General features: G+C 20.5%; 1 protein-coding gene across 1 annotated transcript; it reads right to left on the bottom strand.

Annotated features, from left to right (window-relative positions):
• Window positions 1-8,180: 8,180 nt before the first annotated feature.
• On the bottom strand, window positions 8,181-13,032 carry LOC128964472 (uncharacterized). The gene is made up of 2 exons (XM_054311066.1): window positions 12,851-13,032; window positions 8,181-8,640 (listed from the first exon to the last, which is right to left on the bottom strand). Exons 1-2 carry the CDS (start codon window positions 12,895-12,897, stop codon window positions 8,181-8,183), a joined length of 507 nt encoding a protein of 168 aa, XP_054167041.1. The 5' UTR covers window positions 12,898-13,032.
• Window positions 13,033-18,102: the final 5,070 nt, after the last annotated feature.

Here is an 18,102-nt window from a genome sequence, read left to right as displayed (position 1 = left end):
TGATATAATTTGTAAATAAGATTTAAATATTAAGATTATTTATCTATCAAAAAAAAACTTTGATTGATTTTTTTTATTAAAAAATTCACTCATTTATAACATAGAGATAGAAACCACTAAAACATATATACATACACACACACAAACAAACATATATTTTTATGTGTTGTAAAATATTTTTTGGTTAATAATATATAGAATATTCTTTTTTTTAAGATAAATATGCGCATGCTTAAAATTATTATTTCCAATTTTTTTTTATTTATTTATCTATATCTATAGTAGTTAAATAATTTAAGCAATAGATATATAACTTAATTTTTTGTTGGGTTGAAAAATAAGTAAGATAATAAATTGAATTGTAAAATTTCATTAATATATTAATAATATTAGTTTATCAAGTGTGTGTGTGTGTGTGTGTAATATGAGATATTAAAAGCAAAAATTAAAATTACTAATTAGAAAATATATCTGTTTTCAATTTCTAAAACTTGAACACAAATTATTAATTATTAATTTTTATTAAAAAAATTATATTAAAAAACTTAGATTAAAAAAATATTTTGATATATAACTTTTAAATATAAAAGATTTTTTTTTAAAATTTTGATCTAAAAATCATTAAATATCTAAATAACAGATTATTATTATTTAATACTAATGATAATCATTAATAAACAAAAATTTGTTAAATAAATTAGATTCAATAATATTAAAATAAATATTATTTTTTATATATAATTACTGTAAATACTTTTAATTTTTATTTTGTTTTAACTTTATATATTCGCAATAGAGTGCGCTAACAGTTTTAATAATGAAATACTTTAGTTAATAATGAAATATTTTTTATAATAAAATGATTTTTTTTAAAAATAAACTTAAAATCAAAGTCATCAATTTTCAAAAAAAAAATTTGCCTATAATTTAAAAAATGATATTTTGAAAATGTTTTGTCATCTGAGTTATTAAAAACATTTTTTATTAAACAAAGTTTTAATCCAATTTATCATTATGTTATGCAATTTTTTGCTATTAAGTTATAATACTACAATATATATGCAAATTTAATATTTTGATTTTTCTAGTATCAAATTTAATTTTAGTAAAGAAAAATTTGTCGCCAAAAAATAAATTGTTTTCTGTTTAAGTGTTAGTTGAAATAAATATATTAATCATCTAGATTATTTATCATAAAACAAATGCGTCATATAATATTTATATTTAGATAACACATTTAATTTAAGAAAAAATTTGGTGAAATGCATAAATAATTTTAATTGACAGTAATTAATGCAAATTAATTTTATATATAATATAATATAATATATAAAATGATGTGTTGTCTAAAACCTTTTTTTAAAAACATACTTAAATTATATTGCTATAACTAAACTAACTATAATATATATGTAAATAAAATATTTATATTAATTATATGATTGTTATGGGAAAAAACATAAATCTAATTTTTCTATATTTATGAAATTTGAATGCTATATAATAGATAAATAATGAAAAAAGTTTTTAATTAATTAATAAAAAAAAATATAATTTACTACTAAAAGTCATTTCATATAAAAAATTTTAGTATAACTTTTGTTAATGTCATTAATGTCTGCTTTTTATAGACAGTACAGTAAAGTATTATCTATTGGTGTACTTGAATGCAATTAAGTATTATTTAGTGTGTCATTCAATGGGTTTTTACAGTACATATTACTATTATTTTATACAGGGTTGCTAAATGGTGGAGTAGGGGTTAAGGCATCTTACCCCCCCTCCTGGCCTTAAGCCAAAAAGTTAGGGGCCCTACCAATTTTACATCTATATTAAATTTAATATTAATCGAAAAAAATAAATGCTATGTGAGTCTCAATAGAAATATACTGTATAGCTTATATATATATATATATATATATATATATATATATATATATATATACAAAATAAACTAATAAAAACTAGTAAAATAATGAAAAAAATAAATTAATTAAATCAATATAACATAATTTATAATAAATAAATGTAACAAAACAATTTTTTTAAATATTTAATTTAAAATTTAAACCAAAAATTATAGCTTATTTATTAAATAACGCAAAATATGTTTTAAAAATAATAGGAAATTAATTGAGAATTTATAGTAAAATTATATAGAACTTGTTGGGAATGTATAGAGAATTTTTAGGAAATTTACTAAAATTTAAAAATGCAGTAAAAACTGTATACCCTCTATAACCCCAATATTTTTCGATATTATTGTCATTTTACTTAACCCTTCACTAAACCCCTCCATGCGATCGAAACCCTTTAGCAAACCTTAAGATTTTATATTATATTACTATTTAGTCACAGACAGTAAAATAACTCTTTATATTTGATTTGATAATGACGTTATAGATATCTAGTATTATAAGTCCATGGATTCAGACATTATGTACTGTACTATTCAGTGACTGATTGATTGTACTATAAATACATTTATTATTATCAGTAATTGTTATTATGATAGACTTAATGATAAAAAAATGAATGAATCTAATGATTACAGTTACCATAGAATATTCTGAGAATTTTTTTTTGATAAGAGAGAGAGAGAGAGAGAGAGAAAAGAGAGAGAGAAAAGAGAAAGAGAAAGAAAGAGAGAGAGAAAAAGAGAGAGAGAGATTAAAATCAACTCATTATAAATAAAAAATTTAAGTTTTAAAAAAATTGCTATTAATATATTAAGTTAGTAAAGTATTATATAATGTATAACATTTAAAAAAAGTGTCAATAGACAAGTAATCAATTTTAGTTATATACAGTTTTTGTTAAGTTTTTTTTCATTTCACCGGTATCAGCACCGGGATCTGGGCCTACATGAGTGTGTGTGTGTGTGTGTGTGTGTGTAATGTTTCTGTACAAAAGTAAGGGAAATTAGTGTAAGTCACACAATAATTAGTATTTAATTGTAAATATTTCTATGGTAACAAAATAAAGCTAATTAGCTAGTTAATTCCCCATGTTGCAATTTATTATAGATTTATATTGTATAATGTTAGTACAGTAGTATAAGTACACTTTATTAAGTTTATCATGCATTAAAATAATTAAACTATTCAATATAAATTGTATGATTGTATATACTTTATATAATCTATAATCAAGTAATACAATACAATACAATTCAATACAATTCAATACAATTCAATACAATTCAATACAATATGCCAATTTGTCAATAAATAAACTTTCATCAATAATCAAATATATTATATATGTTATTATATATATACTATTGATATAACCAAAAAAAAACTAGATTTAGCTTATATTAATGATTTTACTAAAGCAATAATATCATCATTTGTGATTAATATTTGTGTACTAGTATATTATTTATAGTAAATATGATTAAATGTGTACAATAATACAATGAAATTCAATGCATTGGGTTATATTGATATGTACAATACAATGTCAATACTTGCACTTTTTTATGAACAAACATACAATATTATATACAGTATATATAATATATTTATATAATATCTTGCAATATATACGGTATATATATATTGATATATATATATACTAAACACTGATTTTTTTCTATCTCTTTCTCTTTTATTTGATTGTACAGTCAATCCTCATGCGATTTGTACTGTAAATGTCAAACGCTATTTTTAGTCACATTTATCGACATGTGCTTTAATAATACACAGTGTATAGTATAGTGAGAGTGTACAGTATGTAGAAATATAAACTCAGTTATATTGTATTTATCTATTTATATGATCCGGTTTTTTTCATTCAAATCTATTGTCAATTTATTTTTTTGTTGAGCACTGGTAGCTTTTTGGTGAATGACCCGGCGACATTTCCACTATTGCTTTTTATGACGCTATGTTTTAACTAGGTTAATGCTTATGCGATTGTGTGTATGTGCATGTATGTATGTATATGTGTGAGTATGTATGAGTATGTGTGTTTGTGTATGCATGCATGTATGTGTGTGTGTGTGTGTGTGTGACTTGCATTTTCTATATAGATTACTATATAAAATATACATTATACTACAGTATATATATAATATAGTATATAATATTGGAAACAGGGTTGGAAAATGCAAGGTTTTGACTTTGTATAATACTGTAAAATGCAATATAATGCATGTATTATACAAATATTAAAACTAATATACTGTATATTATGCTAAAAACTACTTTAAAATATTTAGTAAAAATATAATTTCTAGAAAATGCATTATTATTATTATAATCGTTATTTCTAAGTTGTAATAATCAAATAATTAAAAATATAAAATGAAATTCAATAAAAAAATATTAAATCTATAGTTATTATAAAACACGATTTACTTTGTTTATATCAATCCTTTTAGCAATAGGTGGCACTATTTTTTTTGTAAACCAAATTGGTCATGTATTTTATATTGTATTATACGCTTTGTATTATACAAACATTTTTTCTCTGCCAACATTGACTGAGACACTAATAAAATTTATTGCATATTCTCTTTCTCTCTCTCTCTCTCTCTCTCTCTCTCTCTCTCTCTCTCTCTCTCTCTCTCTCTCTCTCTCTCTCTCTCTCTCTCTCTCTCTCTCTCTCTCTCTCTCTCTTGACATTTTCTATTGTAAACTATATAGTTTTTTATTTTGCTATAAATTTTTTATACAACAAAAATGTGTAATTAAATTTTAAGTACAATTAAGTAATAATTAATTTAGTTTAGTTTGTGTTAATTATTTAAATAATTTTCTTTCAAAAAATGTTTGGCTATTAAAATAGCTACACATTTAATAATAAGTTTTTTTTAACAATTTATTATACTTTATATAAATTTTTGCTATTAACTTATATATATAGGTATAACTTATATATGTACAACAAACATAGATAGGGTAGATAAATGATAGTCATTTGCATTTAGCATACCAGTGCTCACTTAGAGAGTCAGTAATGGGTTGACATTAGGTGACATTTAGTACAGTTATATTTGTAATTATTTAAGTGAAAATCTCTTGACTATCATTGTTTTAAATTTATAAAAATCACTATACATTTAATGCAGTTAATGCAGTGAATTGCGAAACACATAACCATATAATCAAAATAAATGTTTCAAGAATATTCTGTATATATATACTAATTAACGCAAAATAGTAAAAATAAATAATATATTATAAAAATTATATACTGTGTGTATATAATATATAACCGATCTTTTGGTTATATATTATAGCTTAAAACATAGAGTGAGAGACTGTCGTCAAAATTGAGAGGAAAGATATTTCGTACAAAATTTATTTTTTTATTGTATTATTTGGTTTTGAAGGTCTTCCTCAATGTCTTTCTCATTACTGGATCGATACTATCCAAGCAATACACGAGTGACTATTATATTGATAAAAAAGGGACAATAAATTCAATTACTTTAGGTGATAGATATCATATCATATCTGAAAATATAAATAAAAATGTTTTGCAATATATTGTTATATTAAAAAAAAATTTAATAATGATATTGATAATGCAATCTAACAAATTGTCTAAATATTATTGCTAAACTTAATCTAATATAAATATAAATTTATTAATTGCATCAAAAAATATCTTATTTATCTATGAGTTCTATTTAATTAAATAATAATGAAAAATAATTATTAATATAAATTTATATACTTATATTTAATATCATAAATCACTACAAATAATTTAATTAATTTTTTAAATCTAAAATAAAAATTATATAAAGAATTTTTTAAATGTCTTTTTTGCTAAATAATTTTAGCAATTTATTATAATTTTAATAATTTATATTAATAATAGACATTATATAATGATTACTATTTTTTATATTTTACTGTATAATTTAAACTATAAGTTAAATAAATAAATTATTTTTTTTGTATTTATTCTAAATTACATTTTGTTATATATATATATAAAATATAATAATAATAAAAATAATTGTATTAAATTATTATACTTACAATTTATTTGTTAACAAAAACACTAGAAGTAACATAAAAATAAAAACAATAACACTTTGGACTAAAATAATACTAATAACACTATAAACATATACAATAAGTTATATAAAGTATACAAATGTTTGTAATATATTAAATATTAATAAAAATTTCGTCTATGCATAACATTAATAATTCATTAAAAAAAATTTTATATAAATATAATATAAATTATACGGTATATTGACATAGGAAACAAAAAAGTATTTTTTTAAATAATTTTATTATACTTAATTATACAATATATATACAATATATATACAAATATATACTTATATAATACTTAAAATTCTGTAAACGATTTCTTTATTTTTTTTTCTTTTTAAATTATTGTTGAAGGAAATGACACAAAATTTTTATCAACTATTTTATCAGTTTTTTAGTACTGTATTTATCTGTACAGTTTGTTTGTGCTATTTTTAAATACAATGGTCAACATTATCACTAAAAATAAGGTCAAAGGCTATGACCTGATATGACGACTGACTACCCACACATACAAAAGTTTAAATATATAACTGTATATAAATATCTATATTATTATATAACTATTTCTCCAGGGTAAACTAAATATATACTTTATATAAATTATTTGTTAGTTATATGATATTTTAATAGATACAATTTATTTTACTATAATATAATAGTATTTATTTTTTATTTATTTTTAGCTTTGGTTAGAAACCCTTATAAAAAATTAAAGGTTAAATAAAAGTTATTTTTAGTTGAAGAGTAAAAAAATATAATAATAATAAATTGCTTTAAAGATCATTTATCTATAAAAAAATTATTAAAAAATTATATATATATGTATATATTATATATTGTCAATTAAAAATACTATATTTATTCATAAATAAATTCTACAAATAACAGCATCAATAATGAAGAGTAATTAATATTTATTAAAGATTTGTCTTTTTAATTACATAATTTGATAAATTGCAAGTTTTAAAATTAATGTTAATATTATACATTATTGATTTAATAATAATAATTATAATAATAATAACAATAGATAATTTAATAAAATAATTAAATTTAGTTTACATTAACATTGTCAACATGCATAATATTTTTAATCAATATATTATTAATCAAATTTTTTTAATAATAAAAAATTTAATATTATTCCCATATATCGATTTGATTGCATATGTTATCACATATATAGAAAATATGGTAACATTTATAATTTAATAATTATTGTTTTATTTTATAAGTTAAATTTTCGTTGTACAGTATATTTTTTTATATATATTTTAGCAAACTTTGTAAATATAAAATAATATGTTTTTCATATACAGAATCTAATTAGTTTACTATACATATATAAATAATGTTTTTTTTTAAATTGAAAAACATCACGGTGGTAATTATTATATTTTAATTATCGATTTAGTATTTTGAACATTCAAGTTTTTAAATAATCAAATATTATTGAATTTATTTCTATATTTTATTTAATGATAAAATGATTATTATAATAATAAACTTAATATTTTAAAAAATAAGTTTTAAATCTATATACTATAAATTATGATATTGAAATAAATATATAAATTTATATATTCATGTAATATTTGTAAGTTATACTGAATAATAATCAGATATTCAATTTTGAGCACTCAATTGATTATATATAGGTCACAATAATAGACAATTGAAATTAATTAATAAATTAAAATAAATATTATAGTACTGAATATACAGTATTTTACATTATTTAAGTTCATTAAATTTAAACATAAATTTACTGACAAAATGTCAAATACTATATTTTGAAAGACGTTTATAGTTGTCAATAATTATTGATTAATATATATAAAATATAAAATACATATATTTATATGTTTTAATCAATAATCTATTGTAAAATAAATCGTTGATTTTAGTCAATATATATAAATACAGTATATACTGTATTAATAGTTTTATAGAAAAAAATCCAATAAATATTTTTTTAGTAGACGTAGTGAATAAAAAGGACACACACCTATACACACATTTCTATTATATATATTTAAACACAGTTATGATATATGGGAAATACAATAAATAAAACTTATATTTTTATGATTAATAATAAATAATGATATTTTTTTAATAGTAGTGTTGCACTACTAGACATATGACAGCGCCTTAAAATGATGGCGACCTCCTGGGCGGCGGTATTGTGATTGTATATACTTTTGACGGCGTCGGCGACGAACTGATGGACAACTTGTGGTCGCTATTATGAGCAGCCATTGACTGCGAGCTATGCCGGCGGACATCGTTTTTGGAGATGAAGGCAAACTCGTAGAACGGATGGTGACTACCGGTGCCCATATCGTCGGCGTGTATGTCTGGGACTGGATGTGCCAAATATTTTCGCTTAAATTGATTGAATAGTATGACTAATATGAAAACCAAGGGCAGTATGAGAAGCAATGAAAATGCTATGTAAGAGGCTTGTGGTTGTACGGAGTTGGGCGCCAATAACAGAAATACCGTCACCAGTATTATGGATGTAATGACAATGATTGAGCCGTATATTGGATTTTTGTTGACCTGACCGTATGTGTGCGGTCGCAGAAACTCACGCGTACTCACACCAAAACTATAGGTGCAAAAATGATACCAAAAAAATTAATATATGTTAATACTATTATAGCTTAGTTTAGTACTAAAACTTATAATAGACTATCTATTGTATTAAAAAAAATTTATTGATAAAATATAATTTATTGAAAATCAATAATATTCAATTACTAAAAAAATTTTACTACTGTACAATATATGCAGTTTTTTTAATTTTCTATATTTTTTATTTTTAAACTTGGCATTCATCTATTTTATTTTTAAATAAAAGATTAAAAAAAACTATAATTTAACGTTAATTTCAACAAAACTAATGTTTATGTACTGTTCAAAAATAAATTGCATTTCATATTATAAATATAGTATAAAAAATACAATCATACTTTAATCTAAACATTATAAATTGATTAATTATGTTGTTTTGCTGTTATTAAACTGTACTACAGTTTAAATAGAAAAAAGCATAAAAATTACATTTTTGTTATGTTTTTTTTGAAATATTACATACAAATGCTTTTAGTTTCGCATTACAACTAAATATTGTATATATCTATAATATAGTAAAAACAATTTAATCATTTAAATGGATGGTTAACTTTGATTGCTTACAAGCAAAATGTATAAGATTTTTATATAAATTAATGATTGTATGTAAGTAGAGGACAGTTGTATTTTTTTACTGGTTGTGTGTGTGTGTGTTGTGCTAGTGATAGGTCTTTAACTGTTTTGTCATTAACTGCTTGTTTACAAATGTTTCACTTAGACTAATGAAGTCCAGTGTGTCTATACAAACAAATCTATTATCAGTCATATTATTTAGACAACTATTAAAACAGTAGTCAAATATATATATATAATAATTTATCAATCTTTTTGGTGCTGACCTATTGTCTACATCAGTACAATTGATTAGACATATATTGTATAAAATTATATTATATAATATACTATATATGGAGGGCACGTAATGTTTACAATAGTAATATATTTTAAGTGATTTATTGGCTAAATGAAAAAGTATTTTATTATTATTAAAATCAATGGGTCATTAGCCCTATCTATACTTACTGATTGCCATTTACTCATTAATCTACTAACAAATTGTAATATTAAATAAAATCAATAAGATTTTTTAATAAATCAATAAACAGTACTATAGATTGTTAGGTATATTATTAAATATTATTGATTGTTATTATTTATTATTTAAATATTAAACTATAGTTATTTTTTGATATTTTAAATAAATAACACTAAATGTAAAACATATTTTAAATACATCAATAATAATTATAATAAAATATATTAAAATATAATAAAATTAAATTATTGTTTGAAAGTTTAAAATTCAGAAAAATATATTAAAAAAAATAATTCAGTTAATATTCTTCTATAGAAAAAAATTATTAAATAAAAAAAAAATTCTATTATAATGGAGATAAACAAAATTTAATGTAAAGAAAATAAATGTTTTGTAAATGAAAAATGACTTTTTATAAAATTTATTATTATCATTTTTTATCAAAAAATTTATTATTATTATTTTGTTATACACAGTATAAGAGATGCTCTCAATTTTACTCTCATCTCAAGACATTGAATTGTATATACAATATATTAAATATAAGTGAATGAATGAGAGAGAAGAGAGAGAGAGAGAGAGAGARAGAGAGAGAGAGAGAGAGAGAGAGAGAGAGAGAGAGAGTAAAATAAAATTCAAAACACTAGTAAAAAATTATTTTTTCTCTTTGACTATACATCACAAATAAGTTTAATCGCATTACTGTATTATTATTATTACTATAAAGTATAAATGAAATTATTATTATTATTTTGTAAATGCATAACAAAATTTTTTGACAAATAGTAACTGTTATGAATTATCAGAAAATGTTTGGTAAATGCTATTTGGACTGCAATCGCGATTTTTTTCAGTCAAATTGAAATAAATCACTGTTTAATAGATTTATCATATTTTTTTAGTTTGTAATACACAGCTATAGAATTTGTTGTAAAAGGGCCTTACATTAATCTCGCACACGCGGTTTTTGCTATAATTCTTAAACGGAGTGAGATATATTAATTTTGTAAAAAGAGTATTAAAAAGTGATTTACGCGTGATATTATAAAATATTAAATTTTTAATTTTGATCACGTGATCATTTTTATTCTTGGATCTTTGCAAACCACTATATCACAACCTAAACTATAAATGCTAGAATAAAATTTCAATGGTAAGTTTGTAATGCCTAAACTGGAAATTTATAGGAAGAAAAAAATTTTAAAATTGGTCGAAGAATAAATTTTTTATGGCTTTTAAAACTTGTGGAAAAACACATTATATAAAATTGTGGAAAATAAAATGACGTTATTTATGGACAGTAGACACTTATTAGATAGAGATTTTAATACTATTGCTTATTCTAAAAACAAAATTTTTATATGTCAAATATTTTTTTAGATAATCAAATTTAATTAAAAATTGTATTATCGAAATATAATGTTGTGTTTTTTATTGTAATTTAATTATCTAAAAAAATATTTAACATAAAAAAATTTTGTTTTCAGAATAAGCAATAGTATTAATATCTCTATCTAATAAGTGTCTACTGTCCATAAATAACGTCATTTTATTTTCCACAATTTTATATAATGTGTTTTTCCACAAGTTTTAAAAGCCATAAAAAATTTATTCTTCGACCAATTTTAAAATTTTTTTCTTCCTATAAATTTCCAGTTTAGGCATTACAAACTTACCATTGAAATTTTATTCTAGCATTTATAGTTTAGGTTGTGATATAGTGGTTTGCAAAGATCCAAGAATAAAAATGATCACGTGATCAAAATTAAAAATTTAATATTTTATAATATCACGCGTAAATCACTTTTTAATACTCTTTTTACAAAATTAATATATCTCACTCCGTTTAAGAATTATAGCAAAAACCGCGTGTGCGAGATTAATGTAAGGCCCTTTTATTTATACACAAAAAAATATTTAGTAATAATAAAATATTGTTTGATCCGTCATATAATAAATTTCTAACACTTTTTCTATACATTATTTTGTCATATAATCAAAATTTGTTACTTTTTTTAATTTTTAAATTTTATAATAATAATAAGAATAAAATATTCTTATTTTAAGAAATATATTTTGAAAATATATATTAAATAATAAAATGATATTGTATTATATATACAAAATATAGATATATATCGTTTATAATAAAATTGTAACTTATAAAAGATTATAATAAAAAATTCATATTGCAAGATATTATTTTTTAATAAAAATTTTAATGATTAAATTTAACAATAAAATATGGAATTAACTTTTTTTCGATTTTTTATAATACAATTTATAAATATTGCTAAATTAGAGTTATTATAGATTAATACGGTATTGTATATTTAGAAAAAATAATAATTTTTTATTTCTAATATTTTGTCCTATTGTTGACATTTTTTGATCATTAATTTTTGATATTTTCAATAACTATAATGATGTCTAAAATTTAAAAGTTTATTTTTATTTTAATAACTTTTAATCTCAATAAAATTATTTGACAAACTTAGTGACAATAGTTTTAAAATTTATGACTTATATCTTAAATTATTTTTAATTTATTTTTCAGTTAGTTAACAGTCAATATTTAATGTACATTATTGATCAAAATATTTTTAAAAATAATATTAATAGTTAATATATATTAATATATATATATATATTTAAAAATAATATGACATTATTTTTATTTAATGAGAAATTTTAAAAAAAAACATTGATGTTTGCATTTTTAATAAACTGAGTTATAATATTAATTTAAAAATATATTTTGTTGTACAACTATTTATTGTATTATAATTTTATAGTCTATTTGTAGACCAATAATAAATTTTTAATTATTAATTGTAATTGAATAATTATCAACTTTATAAAAACAAATAAATATTATTTGAAGTTTATTTATTTAAGTTAGTAAATAGATTATCTACTCAAGTAAAATATTTAAATATAAAACCAATTTTGACAACAAATTTTATTATAATTTACTATTAAAAAAAATTGTTGTACTATACAATTGCGGCATCCTATTGAGTTTATAATTGTAAAAGCTCCGGGATATATAAATATATTTATATTTTTTTTAATCAAAATACACAAACATGCAAACTATTTATTCAATGGCTATACTTATATAATAAATAATAAAATATATACTCACAAGAATCGGGCCCCACTACCTGAGCCACGGTATGAAATCAATGGCATTACAATGTGTATGCGTTTACAGCTGTGTATTCACATGACAATAGTCGCCAAATTTTGTCTATATTTGTCCATATAATTGAAGTCATCATATTTTGTAGTAGTAGTTGTTGTTGATGTTGTTATTTTTGTTGTTGTTGTTGTATCGATTAGATATGTCAATAGTTACAACACATATAAACAACAATACTAGTTTATTATTATACGGCAAAAAAAATTTAATGGATTTTTTACTTTTACTCTATAATAAAAAAATAAATAAGTTGTTTGAATTTGAAACTTAAGATTTTTTGTTTGTTTTTATCACAAAAATAATCTAAGATTTCTATCGATTAGAACAAATAGATTATAATATAAAATTATATATAGATTTAATTTTTATTTGATTTAGTGTTACAATCTGTATACAGCTATATATTTTCTATATATATAATGTATATCTACTACATATAATAGTAAAGTGATGTAAATCTATATGTCATTATTATATATATATATATTGTCACATTTTGTTATATCGATTTTTTTATAATAAATTATATAACAATCTGATAGATAGTTAGAAATAAATATAATTTTGTTTTTCTATCTTTTTGGACCTAAAAAGCCACAAATTTTCGTTATCGTTATATAGTTTATTGTTATAGATATATTATTTTATATATATTAAATAACTATCGTTAAATATTAGTTTATTACTGTATATTATTTACAAAAAAAACACACCACTTGATTGTTTGTTTTTTTCAAATAGTTTACACAGTATATCTTTTATAACTTATACTAATATATATATATTTTTAATAAACATTTCTAACAACAAAAAAAACAATTCAATAATTGCTTTATCTATTGGAGAAAATTACAGTACAAAATACAGTATTATATTGTATTTTATTATTATTATTATTATTATTATTGCCTTTTCCCATCAGAGACAGCACTTTAAAAATTTATTTTAACAATTAATCAAAAAACTAAAAACAATTTTGTCACATATTATATTTTTTGGTAGACTTTTTTTATAACAAAATAGATGAGATATCGCTTTACACTTTAATTTATATTGTTCAATAAATTAAAGTTGAAATAAAAGTTTTTATACTGTATTATTGCAATTATTATTATTATTATTATTTTCACTAAAGTACATAAACTGCGATAAACTTTTACTTTCAATATTTTTTTATAAGTTTTATATTTGTGATGAAAACTTGATTTTCATAAGTAATAAATTTTGAAGACAGATTTTATATATAAATTATATAGTTTATACAGTATAGTACATATAGATATAAACTAATAAATCAATAGATATCTTATTTGATACTATTTTTTTACTTGAATGCCCAAATGCAAGTACTGTAAGTAACGGTATGTGTTTGCACTAGGATTAAGTGGGGATTGGTATGAGCGACTCGATAATGATTATGTGTTTGCGATAATGACAGCAATGATGTGATGACACCATCGATGTTGGCAATGATTGTCTAGTATAGCACTGGTCAAGCATTTTAATGGCACACTCATCCACACTAGAGTACACAAAAAAAAATAGAAAGAGAGAGAGAGAGACAGAGAAAGTGAGATAAATAGATATTTAGATATTAACAAACAATACTATAACTGTTCACACAATACAATAGGACAGACAAACAATACATACATACATACAAACATATACCCTATAAACAGCTGCAAAATTAAAGTACGGTTTTGTCAGTCTATGTTTGTGTGTTAGTCAACCACCAGACCAGTTGTTGTCTGACTTTTGTGTTTATGGGTTGCAGTGATGAGCGACTAATAAAACATGGGATAAACAACATGGATAGGGGTAATATTACTCCCGGTCCTCATCTACACAAACACATGCATTAAATCTCTATCTTTCTCGCATATTATGAGCCTATTTCTCTCTCTATATATATATATTTTGTGCGCAAAATTCACATCCAATTGATTTGTTTGCGTCAAATACTAGTGCAGAAAAAATGAATTACAAGCTATGAGAGAGACACAGATATCCCATTGAATACAAAGATATGTTTTTTGAGGACTTTTTTGTTAAATCTCTCTCTCTCTCTCTCTCTCTCTCTTTATTGATTGTGTAATAAAAGGATAGAGAAATAGCTTTATGATATCGATTTAACACAGGATGCACTTTAAGTGTGAGTTAGTGAGAGAGAGAGAGAGAGAGAGAGAGAGAGAGAGAGAGAGAGAGAGAGGAGAGCTGTATAACCAAATTAAATATATATATCATTTATGCCTTTTATTTGCTTTCATTCTCCACCTCTTTCTCTTAAATTTTTATATTTAAAAAAACTTTATGTACTATTTGTTAAATATTTTATCCTCTTAAATGTATATAGTTTTTACAGTACAATAAATAGCATTTAAATTTAATGTTTAACTTTAACCTATAAACCAATATATTTTGTTTTAGCATTTTTTCCTTTATTCACATAATGTTTTCATTGACTTATTTTTCATTTGGTTTCACTGATTACTTTACAGTATTTTTCCAGTAGTTTACTATTGTTTTGGTTCAATAGTTTGCTTGTTTGATACACACATTCACCAGAATATATCATCAATTATTTTAATGAATCTTTTATATATATTATATAACAGTTAATAGTCTATGTATTTATATATTTATAATATTATAACTAAAGTTTATTTTGTATCTTATATTATATAATCAATATATTATACAATACATTGTATATATCTGTATATAGTCTACCATAAGTATAATATAAAAATTTACTGTACATTTCATTTAATACTTGATGGCTAATAAACATAATAATAGTTTTAATACAATAGGAAATCTTATTTTGCCATTAACTCCTTTTGTCAGCAAAACATATATATATATATATATATATTGCAAAAAAGTAACGGACGTACGAGAAAATATATAAAGTCATAGAAATAAATTTAATTATGATTTCCATTAATATTATTATCAATAATAATAATACTATTTAATAATACTATTATTATTATTATTATTATTATCGGTCTTTCTATTTATATTGATCTGGATTTTTGTTTTATTTTTCTATCACTTTAACTGTCCATTTCTATTAGTCAAACATAGCATAAGTCCTATTAAATCATATATATATATTTGCTATTTTATAAGATAATTATATATAAAAAATCAAATTGATCAAATTCAATTATATTTTCTAAAATAAGTATCAATATACTTTAATCAAATAAATATAAATTAATTTTATAATTTATATTTACTCAACTAATACTACTTAAAATTCAATTTGGTGTTATTTATTAAATGTTATAATGTTATCATTTTTAATATTATTAATTAAATAAATAAATTTCTAATGTTTACACGTTTACAAAAATATTAATTAATACTTCAAAATTTATTTTTAAATAATAATTTAAGTATATATATATTTATATATATACTGTGTATATTGTTAAATATTTAATAAAATGATAATATATGTGTAATTTATTTCAAGGCTATATCAATATAATAGCAAAATTGTACTTTAACCTTTTAAAAAATTATACAATGCATTCAGTAATTTATGAATTAAATTTGATTATCTGTGAATTGACTATAAAAATGTTTCAGTATTTTACAATATCTTTATATACAGTAAATAATAATATAACAATCATTATACTATACGATATACTTTATTAATAATATACAGTGAATAATAAAACATTACATTTACTGTATATTTTAGAGCAGTCATTGATAATAAGTGTTATTATAATAACTTTATTTTATTTAAAAGTCTGAAGTTTTTTTTTTTTAAATAACATTTGTAGATAAAACAATTGTATATAATATAATATAACAAATTCTTGTATAATAATACTTTTTGACAAAATATCAATTTAGGATAAAAACAAATATGGGATAAACAAGTTATCTAAGTTGTATTTTGAGTATATAAAAGCAAATTTATAAATATTACTAAAAAAATTCTCATTTTTTAATGTAAATAACTTTTGTTAAGTAGATTTTTATAAAATTCAGAAACCACTTATAAATATTTAGACTCATTTATTAAAAGTCCTATATTAACGGTTAAGATTAAAACAAAAATATATTTAAAAGATCTTATAAAACAATAAATAATTTATTAAATAAATACAATTAAATAGATTTCAATTAATTTTTTTAGTATTTAATTTATGAAAGTTTTTTTTAATGAAACTATTAGTGAAAATATTTGAAATCAAGTAATTAGAGATTAAGAAAGTTTTACATTTGTTTAAGGATTAGTAATATTTTTTTTTTGATACAAGCTATGAGTTTATAATTGGTTTCAGACTTTAAGAATTCAATTATTGTATTATAAATTTTTATATTTCAGTCTAAAATTAACGGCACTTATTAAGTATATTTGAACTAAGATTTTTTTTAAATATATAAATGTATTTTATTTCTGTAAAATATACATTACATTTGTTTAAAGTGCACTCTAAGTGTTGAACTCATTTTATATATTATTTTTTATTATTGTAAAAGTAATTTAGATTATGTACTATATTTTAATGGAGTGTACTGGTTCACTATCTTTAAGCAAAATTATATTATTATTATTTTTATATTTACAAAGCAAAAAGCTTTACATTTTTAATATACTGCTGATATAGTAATAATAAAAAAATGAAATCTTTTTATATATATATTATATATTTTATAATTTTGTATTTTGATAACAAAGTATTAAGAAGAGAGAGAGAGAGATCACTAAAAGTAAGTTAAGAGAGCACTAGTATGTGTTACAGTAGTTAATGATTTGTTTAGACAATGTTTGAGATTTAGCTCATGAGATGCCCTCGCGTTACAAGAATTTCGGAAAAATAATATAAGAATATTCTGAACACAAAAATGTATTATAATTTCTAAAATTCAAAGATTCCTAGAAATGAATACCATTTATGTGTCAGCAAATAAAAAATAAGTAAATAAAATTCAATCAACAAAAAAATATTTCTATAGTTATATCCAAAAAATATGTTTTTTTTTGTTAAAGAAAATATGATGACTAAGCAATGAATTATATATTTATTAATTTTTTTTATAAAAAATATTAGCATTATTATTGTGATGATAATAATCGTAATAAACTTTTTTATTATATATATATGTTTTACTGAATATGTTTATAAAAGAAGATTATCAGTAAATAACTTTCACTATTCAAT

The sequence above is a fragment of the Oppia nitens genome, unplaced genomic scaffold, assembly GCF_028296485.1.
Source record: "Oppia nitens isolate AA-2021 unplaced genomic scaffold, nextdenovo-longstitch-racon4-pilon3 scaffold15_pilon_pilon_pilon, whole genome shotgun sequence".
Lineage (NCBI taxonomy): Eukaryota > Metazoa > Arthropoda > Arachnida > Sarcoptiformes > Oppiidae > Oppia > Oppia nitens.
Note: the sequence above shows the minus strand (reverse complement) of the source record. Positions and strands in the feature narration are given on the sequence as shown.